This window comes from Ornithodoros turicata, chromosome 3, assembly GCF_037126465.1.
Source record: "Ornithodoros turicata isolate Travis chromosome 3, ASM3712646v1, whole genome shotgun sequence".
NCBI lineage: Eukaryota > Metazoa > Arthropoda > Arachnida > Ixodida > Argasidae > Ornithodoros > Ornithodoros turicata.
Genome location: NC_088203.1, coordinates 19854261 through 19864143, shown reverse-complemented (window position 1 = coordinate 19864143; position 9883 = coordinate 19854261). Strand labels below are relative to the sequence as shown.

The window sequence follows — 9883 nt, the reverse complement described above, 5'->3', positions numbered from 1 at the left end:
TGCAAAGCTCGTTCCCATAGCTACAAAACAAAACCTTTTGCGATGTACAATAAGAACGAACGTTATAGGTACTCACCTGGGGTGTGATGAAGGACTCGTACCATTCATGTACCAGACTGGGGACCACAAGGAGTGTGACTATCATTGCTGCACATATACATAATCACAATATGAATATTCACCCGACGTAAAGAAAAACACCCCTGCAATCCATACGCGCTATGGAAGCCATAAAATTCATGAAACGTCCGAATTATCTGTGAACTATCTCGGAAGACAAATCATCTTACCGTCACCATGTTCAGACTCTAAAGGCTTCAAAGAACGCTTCCAATTGGCGCTTCTTGCGACTGTAGGTCAAAACCGCTTCCGAAATGCCCTGCAGAACTCTGTCCAAGGCAGTTTCAATGACAGTCCCTGTGATCGCATTGCATTCTTCTCTAATCTGAACGAGCAAAAAGTGCCATGAAGGCGTATAAATGGTAAATTCGTTTCTAAAGAGAACCAAGGTGGGAGCTATAGGGTCATGAAAAGTACCTGATTGTGCTGTTTCCACACAGATGTCAAAGTCGTCATGGTAGATGTGTAAGGAACGAAAGAAAGCATAATTATCCCACTGCGACATTACATAGCGCGCCATCAGTAAAGAACTGAGCAGAATATAGCTGATGGCTACGTCAATTACCTATCACGAAAAAAAGTACATGACAGTACTCACTGTAAGGCGCTTGCACATTAGTTCATCGTCCTTCAGGCACAGTACCGTTGAGATGCCGTCGCAGGACACCACCGCCATTCTTTCGCCGTAACTTGTTATAATCTTCATTGCTAGATTCGCTGCATGCGGCATGCACGACTGTCTGCCTGTATGCCTAGAATGACGCAGTTTCTTCCCTTCGTCTCTCGCCCATTTTCACGAAGAAACACAAAAGCAGCAGACCACGTACACTGGCCTTGAGTGTTTGGGTGTTTCCTAGCACGACCTCAAGATGAAGCTAATGTATTCCCCCCGGATTAGTGCCTTTGGAGTATTATGGTCAACGCTGTTGTTCCTCGAATAGCGTTGGCGCCACAATATCTCTAGGGAGAACAATAGCCAAGCAGAGAATGAGAGTATAAAGAGGTTCTGCACAACCGCATATTCCAGGGTAAAATACCCATGTGTGAAGGGAATCTCCCCTCGTGTCTGTTTTAGTCTATTCTATACATTTTCCTCCCTTTCAGTTTAATTTTGTTGCAGAGGCGGCAGAATTAATCAGGTGATTAATTCAACCTATCCTTATTTTTGTTACAGTAAGTAACTATGCATGCATCGTCGTCTTTAAGCAGAATGCGAAATTTGAAATACCATATTTTATGTAAATCCGAATTTAAATCTTCGTTAAAAGGAAAGACAAATCAAATCGACTTGACAGAAATTTATATGCGGATCAAACATGATTAGATTTGATAACGCAACTTGATTTGCATTCGATTTGTCACCTCATTTCAAACGCGGTTTCGATCTAAATCCGATCTGGTCTTTTTGTACCTTTTTTGCTTCTTTTTTCTCTTTTGGTAATAGCAGATCGGCCGCGGCCTGTCTGACCTTTCCTCTTTTCCTTTTTCTTCTTCTTCAATAAACATATCCCCCCCCCCCCTGCACAGAACATGTTTTTTCAACGCATGATGTGCCTTCGCAGTTCCAAAAGCGTAGGTCAAGGTGGCCTGCGGTAAATAGACCAAGAACCAATTAAGAAGGTCGCATTAATCACCGGACCAGGTTTGTCCCATGCAAAAGTGATGTCATATACTCTCTCCTGTTATCCTGCGGGGAAACTAAAAGAAGTTCGAAACTAGAACCAGAAATACGAACAGGTCGCTACGCAGCACTCAGACAGGACGAAAGGAGGGGCGGGAGGGGGGGGCTAAAACAAGGAGACAAACCTATCTGCAGACTCTCAACTGACAGGAATTTCATTTGCACAGGCATATTTATACAATCACAAGACTGATAGGAGGCGTTCTAGCTACACAAAATTTCCTTCCGTTAGTGAGGCCCACGGGGGCCCCAAAGTTCCCCACACTGCACGATAAAACCTTTTTCTAGGGCAGTCAGCGCAAGGAACAGGGCACTGATACAATACGACCCTCTTTTGTGAATACGAAAAGCTTCAATTATCTCGCGTACAGTCTTATCAGTATTCCTGCACAGATACAGATCCGCCGCCAGACGTCTCGCAGCACCCTCGCGTTTAGCTCAAATGCTCTAGCGGCAAACACGTTCCTCCACTCCATCGACCCGAGTATGGAACACACCCTCTCCCAGCGGCTGTCGCGACAGCAGGAGTCGATCCTCCATCGCCTACGCCTCCATGTTGCCCTGACCCCGCTGCTCCTCTCTAAGATGGATAGACGGACGTCCGCGATATGTCCCTGCAGTGCTGCAGTCGCCGACATGTATCATCTTTTGTTGCACTACAAGCGGTACGCCGGCCCCCGAGCCGTTCTCGCCTCAAGTCTCACTTCCCTAGGGCACAGGGAACTTTCCCTGGCGACGTTGCTGGGACCTGTCCGGCACTCCAGACAGTGGGCAGTCAGCCGAGCCCTCCTGCGCTACCTGAAGGACACTGGGCTGCTCAGCAGCGTTTGAGCCACGCCATCGTCCCCCGCCACTTATTTCTTTTCCTTTTCTGCTTCTTTTTTCTCTTTTGGGAATAGCAAATCGGCCGCGGCCTGTCTGACCTTTCCTCCTTTCCTTTTTTGGAAAGGAGGCGAGTTATTGGCGGCCTAGTCCAGGTCTGTATTTGCGACTTTCTTCACAATGGTCCGCTTTTTCTGCATCAAAGTTCAACATAATAATCATGACGAAAATTAATTTCTAAATATTACCTAAGACGCAAGAGCGTCCGGATTCCTGAAGTACAAAAACCCACGGTGTCCCCAACATACACAACACAGGAAAGGAAAAGGGGCGAAAAGGAGTGAGAGGGAAGCGAAACACGCCTAACCCCATGCAACTGTTCACTTCCACCATTATCCTTGGCTGTGTCCTCAAAATTACTGACCCCTAAGAGGGAGACAGGTCAGTGGAGGGGCAGAAATGCAGTACTCCGACCTTCCTGTAGTGTCTCCGTCCCGGTTGTGTCAAAGGTACGACTAAACAAAGGCCCCAAGATCGCCTTGCTCCATACCGTTTATTCCAGATAAACAAAAGTGTTCTTTTACACGCGCCGTCCCCGACGTCGTCGTCTTCTCCAAAAACCCAAACACATCATCCTCTTCTCCGAGGATATAAAATAAACAACACTACATCCCTCCCCTAGTTCATTAGGCAGCGTCCCTCATTCAGTGGAGTAAGGTGTCTCCGAACTTCTGTGGAGGCTGCCCTCGGTTAAGGCGTATTGGATAGCGCCTTGGTTCTTCCAGCGGTGCCCTGGCCTCAACGGCGGTTGGGTCCTTGAAACCTTGTCCAGTTGATGCTGATTCGAGGTTTCCAGTCATAGCCCCGGATTGAGATGACTCCAGTGTTTGATCCTTCGAAGTATCGTCGATCATAGTACTATCCCAGTCATCTGCAGCGTCCTGGTCCCTACAGGGAATGCGCTTGAAGAAAGATGCATTCCTGACTATCTTTCGGTGGTCTCGTACAGCCGTAACTGCGGTCCCTTGAATTCGGATGACCTTGTATGGCTGAGGCTCGTATGGTGTCTCATGGGACAAGGGTGCTGTCCTCTTCAACAATACACTGTCTCCCTTGTGTAGACCATGGTGTGCGGCATGACGTCTGTGGTCAGAGTATGCCTTCATTTGTCTTTTCTTCCGACTGTCCCTCTCCTGTATATCTTCGAAGCTAAGCTTCTGCTGCATTTGGGGAAGCTTGGTTCTGATCTTTCTTCCGAAGAGTAGTTCTGCCGGAGTGACACCTGTGGTAGAGTGCGGGGTGGCTCTGTAGTTCAACAGATACTCATCTATCTCGTCCTTCCAGTTATGTCCCCCTACACAGGCTGCCTTTATGGTCTTCTTCAGATTCTTTATGAATCGCTCTACCTCCCCATTCGCTTGCGGCCACAGAGGTGTTACTCTATGGTGACGAATACCATTGTGCTTCATAAAGTCGGCGAATTCTTTCCCGAAAAACGGGGGACCATTGTCTGTCTTTACAACTTCAGGGATGCCATGTACGGTGAACATGTCGTTCAACTTGGTGGTCACCGTTCCTCCGTTCAGAGATGATAACGTCGCAACCACGGGGAACCGTGAATATTCATCTACGACGACAAGCAGATACTTGTTGCCAGGTAGTGGACCAGCAAAGTCTGCTGCGAGTGATAGCCATGGTCCGTCGGGAAGCTCTGTCATTACTAACGGCAGGTTCTTCTTCTCCTCTACTGTCCGTTGACATGCCTCACAGTTTCTGACCACAGCTTCCACCATCTTATCGATCCCAGGAAACCACACCTTCTCTCTAATTAGCTGCTTGGTCTTCACCATACCCTGGTGTCCCCGATGGGCTAACTGCACAACCTCCATCTGCGCCTTTTCGGGAATTACCAAGCGTGGTCCTCTCAAGACCAAGTTGCTCTCTGTTACTGTTAGTTCTTCTTTTATCTGGTTGAAAGGCTTTAACTTTCCGTGCTTCCATAGATGTCTGCAAAACTTCTTGTCAGGTCTTCGGAGGGCTGCAATCAGTAAGTCCATTTGTTCATCATCTTTGTAAGCCTTTTGAACGTCTTGCAGCGTCATAGCCTTCGGCGTAGCACACCTAACTAAGAACGACACATACTCTTCGGCGGCAACGGCTTCTTTCATGGGACTTCCTTCTTTCGTTGAAGGTGGATGTCTGGACAAATAATCCGCCGGGTTCGTTTTACCTGGGATATGTTCCACGTCAAAGACGTAATGTTGCAGCCTGAGGCTAAGCCGTTCTAGCCTTGCTGATAGCTTGGCGCTTGCATTCTTGAGTATTGACACCAGAGGTAGATGGTCGGTTTTGACGGTGAATCTTCCCCCCGCCAAATAGACACGAAAACGTTCGACCATCGACACTATGGCCAGCATTTCTTTGTCGATTTGCGGATACCTCTTTTCCGTTGGCGTCAGCGGTCTGCTGTGGTATGCCAAGATGCTGTGATCCTTTTTGTCCCTGGTTTCCTGGACTAGAATTCCAGCAACTCCCTCTGGTCCAGCGTCTGTGATGACGTACGTATTCTTTCTGTCATCGAAGTACGCCAGTGTCGGAGCGTGAGACATCTCTTTTCGGAGCCTTTCGAGGGCATCTTCTTGCTCTTGATTCCATGAGAACTCAACATCCGTGTGTGTGAGTCTCCTCAGGGGCTCCACAATTTCTGCTAACCGGGGAATGAAGCGACTGCAGTAGTTCACCATCCCAAGCAAGCTCTTTACTTCGGCTGCATTTCTTGGAGAAGTCATTTCTGCCACTGCTCTCACTTTTCCTGGGTCAATGGTGACTCCCTGGGCAGAAAAGACATGGCCGAAGAATTTCACACTCCGGGAGCCCAACACACATTTTTTCAAGTTTAGTGTAAGCCCTGCTTCTTCAAGGTTCTTTAGGACCAAACGCAATCTTCGATCGTGTTCTTCTATAGATCGACCGGATACCAGAATATCATCACTGATGTTGATGATTCCGTCTTCATCGGGTAGAACTTGGCTGATGGCGTCCTGGAATATCTCAGCTGCCGCATTGACTCCAAACAACAGCCTTTTGTACCTTCTTAGACCGCAGTGGGTAGAGAAAGTAGTTATTCTCCGTGACGACTCCTCTAGTTCTAGCTGATGATATCCTTCATTCAGGTCCAACTTGGAGAAATATGCTGCGCCATTCAGTGTATTGATAATGTCTTCAACCGTGGGCATCACGTGCCTCTCTCGAGCGATAGCCCGGTTAGCTTCTCGCATATCAATACACATTCTTATCGCTCCTTCTGTGTGTGGTTTGGGAACCACAACAACCGGTGAGACCCAAGGGGTAGGCCCTGTGACGCGCTCAATGATGTCCATGTCTTCTAAGCGAGTCAGCTCGGCCTCCAATGCTTTCCTCATTCTGAAAGGAATTCGGCGATGTCGTTGTGCGACCGGCTTGACGTTGCTTGATATTGCCAACTTAACTTGAAAATTCTTTAGTTTTCCAAGTCCTTCTAACAACCTCGGAAACTCTCTTCTGGCATCTACCGATGTTTCCTGGCCCACCGACTGTACGATGTTGATGAGGTTGAGCTCCGAGGCTGTTTGGTAACTCAGCAATGATGCTTGTGGCCCTTTTACTACGAATATTGGTGCTCGTACAGATTTTCCTTGAGTCTTGAATGTCGCTGTGAATGTTCCCATGACAGGGATTTCTTGCTTCAGTCCATACGGAACCAATCGTGTTCTTGTTTCTTCCAGCGTTTCTTGGAAATGCTCGCTCCAAGTCTGCTCTCCTACGACGTTTACTCCTGACCCAGTGTCCAAGAAAAAGTCCACGGGCGTTTTGTTCACGATTACTGTGATTACTGGGAGGTTGTTTATGACACTCTGTACGTGGAACACAGACTCCTCCGAACTTGCTTGTCGGAGCGAGGACTGAGGTTTGGACGACGTAGTGAGAGACTGTATCGTTGCTGTGCCCTCTGCTGTGCTTCGGCACCACCTCGCAAAATGGTTTCTCTTGTGACACTTGAGGCATGTCGCCCCCCATGCCGGACATGTTGTTTTGCCGTTCGGGTGGGGCCAGCTTCCTCCGCATCCTGTACACCTTTCAGTTCTTCTTTTGTCTCGTGCTTTATTCTTCGGACGAGTGCTGTGCGTTCCTTTCTTGGTTTCTATCTTCTGTACTGAGTGAGACTGTGCTGGATTCTCTATGCTGGTGGCTTGGACCTCAGCATTCTCAAGGCTACGACCAGTCGCTAAAACTTTATCCAGTGTGACGTCAGTTTCTCGTAGTGCTGTGCGACGTAGTCTCTGTGATGTGGTGCCCTCTATAATCTGAGAGAGAAGCTCCTTGTCCACGTCTGTGAATTCACACGTTGTACTGAGCTTTCTGAGTCTGACGTGGAACTGGTCCAGTGTTTCTCCTGGGTTTTGCCGCGCAAGGCGGAATACGTGGCGTTCGTACACAACATTCTTCTTTGGGGCAAAGTGTTGCTTCAGACAAGCAACAGCAGTGTCATAGTCTGATCCGGTATTGGAGAGCGTATTAAAAATATCGTATACTTCTTCACCGGCATAATGAAGTAACATGGCACGTTTGCGAGATGCGTCTGTAACGTTTGCTGCCAGAAGAAAATTGTCGAAGCGTGCTTGCCATTTTATCCAACGCTGTGCAAGCGATGTTGCGTCGCTGTGTGGGTCAAAGGGCGGGAATGGAGGTAGAAGCGTCTCCATGTGCTCGGTGCTGTTCTTGTGGCGAGTCCTACGTGGTTGCTGTTTGCTGTGGGTTATCTTGCGTAGGAAAAACTTGAGATCTTCGAGTTGGAACCCTCGTCGCCAGTTTTTGTAGTGTCTCCGTCCCGGTTGTGTCAAAGGTACGACTAAACAAAGGCCCCAAGATCGCCTTGCTCCATACCGTTTATTCCAGATAAACAAAAGTGTTCTTTTACACGCGCCGTCCCCGACGTCGTCGTCTTCTCCAAAAACCCAAACACATCATCCTCTTCTCCGAGGATATAAAATAAACAACACTACAGACGGGGAGAGAAAAAGGAGGTCGGGAAGAAGTGTGGCATTTCTACCCATTTTCAACCTAAAAGAAGTTAGAAAGTAGTACTATAGTACTACGTTATAACTTCTTTTAGTTTCTAAATAGTTCCATACTTCTAATCAACGGGAGGAAGAGTGCGAGTTGGTGATAGTTCATGCCGCTACACTGCAGCACTCAGAAAGGACGAAGGAGCTGGTTAAAACAAAGAGACAAGCGTATCTGCAGACTCTCAACTGTCAGGAATTGCACAGGCATATCTATAGAATCACAAGAATGATAGGTGGCGCACTAGCTACACAAAATTTCCTTCCCTTAGTGGGGCTCACGTGAGTCCCCAAGGTCAACCCCACACTCCACGCTTAGAAAATCTTTTCCTAGGTCAGTCAGCGCAAGGGACGGGGCGCTGGTACAATGCATCCACTTTTGTGAATATAAAAAGCTTCAATTATCTCGCGTACAGCCTTATGAGAATTCCTACACAGAACAGATGTTTTTTTTTTTTCTTCGAAGCATGGTATGCATTCGTAGTCCCTACAGTGTACGTCAAGGTGGCTTGATAGAGTGCGGCGTGTGGTCGAGCCATGTTCGAAAAGTCGAATATTCAAGCACCGCTCCGACTGAGCAATATAACAAGCACCACAATCTAAAGGAATAGAATATATAGTGCCGAAGACATAACCAACAAAGGGCTTATGTTATATGTTATATTCTCTGTTCCGCATAGGTTGCAAAGGCTTCGCTCCCGCATTAATGGTGAACCCAAATTTCGTAGGTGTGGCATTCGCCACAAGAAGCCTTTTGTTGGTTGTGTCTTAGGCACTATAAATTCTATTCCTTTAGATTGTGGTGCTTCCTATATTGGTCAGTCGGGGCGGTGCTTGAATGTCCGACTTTTGGAACATGCCTCGACCATATGCATCCATCGGACCACCGCATCAGGCCACCTTGACCTACGCCTTTGGAACTGCGAAGGCACACCATGCGTCGAAAAAACATCTATTCTGCGCAGGGGGTGGGGATGTGTTTATTGAAGAAGAAGGAAAAAAAGACAGGTGGAAAGGTCAGACAGGCCGCGGCCGATTTGCTATTCCCAAAAGAGAAAAAAGACGCAAAAAAGGAAAAGAATAAGTGGCGGGGGACGGTGGGGTGGCTCAAACGCTGCTGAGCAGCCCAGTGTCCTTCAGGCAGCGCAGGAGGGCTCGGCTGACTGCCCACTGTCTGGAGTGCCGGACAGGTCCCAGCAGCGTCGCCAGGGAAAGTTCCCTGTGGCCTAGGGAAGTGAGACTTGAGGCGAGAACGGCTCGGGGGCCGGCGTACCGCTTGTAGTGCAACAAAAGATTACATATGTCGGCGACTGCAGCACTGCAGGGACACATCGCGGACGTCCGTCTATCCGTCTTAGAGAGGAGCAGCGGGGTCAGGGCAACATCGAGGCGTAGGCGATGGAGGATCGACTCCTGCTGTCGCGACAGCCGCTGGGAGAGGGTGTGTTCCATACTCGGGTCGATGGAGTGGAGGAACGTGTTTGCCGCTAGAGCGTTTGAGCTAAACGCGAGGGTGCTGCGAGACGTCTGGCGGCGGATCTGTATCTGTGCAGGAATACTGATAAGACTGTACGCGAGATAATTGAAGCTTTTCGTATTCACAAAAGAGGGTCGTATTGTATCAGCGCCCCGTTCCTTGCGCTGACTGACCTAGAAACAGATTTTCTGGTGGGGTGTGGGGAACCTTGGGGCCCCCATGGGCCACACTAACGGAAGGAAATTTTGTGTAGCTAGAACGCCTCCTATCAGTCTTGTGATTGTATAAATATGCCTGTGCAAATGAAACTCCTGTCAGTTGAGAGTCTGCAGATACGTTTGTCTCCTTGTTTTAGCCCCCCCCCCTCTTCCCGCCCCTCCTTTCGTCCTGTCTGAGTTCTGCGTAGCGACCTGTTCTTATTTCTGGTTCTAGTTTCGAACTTCTTTTAGTTTCCCCGCAGGATAGCGGAAGGGAGTATATGACATCTCTTTTGCATGGGACAAACCTAAACCGGTGATTAATGCGACCTTCTTAATTGGTTCTTGGTCTATTTACCGCAGGAATTATTCTAGCCAGTTTAAAGGCACAGCGGGAAACTATTTCTACAGGAAAGGAGGACGCTACTATTTAGGACGCTTCCCTGTGTGTGTCGTCTTTGTCTCTCCGCGTTCTCAATCATGT

General features: G+C 48.3%; 1 protein-coding gene across 1 annotated transcript; it reads right to left on the bottom strand.

Annotated features, from left to right (window-relative positions):
- Positions 1 to 3327: 3327 nt before the first annotated feature.
- On the bottom strand, positions 3328 to 7429 carry LOC135389195 (uncharacterized protein K02A2.6-like). Its single transcript, XM_064619261.1, has one exon. It carries the CDS (start codon positions 7363 to 7365, stop codon positions 3328 to 3330), a length of 4038 nt encoding a protein of 1345 aa, XP_064475331.1. The 5' UTR covers positions 7366 to 7429.
- Positions 7430 to 9883: the final 2454 nt, after the last annotated feature.

Bases quoted from the DNA above. Each gene is read 5' to 3' on its own strand.
- LOC135389195 (XM_064619261.1), bottom strand. From the start codon at position 7,365: ATGGAGACGCTTCTACCTCCATTCCCGCCCTTTGACCCACACAGCGAC.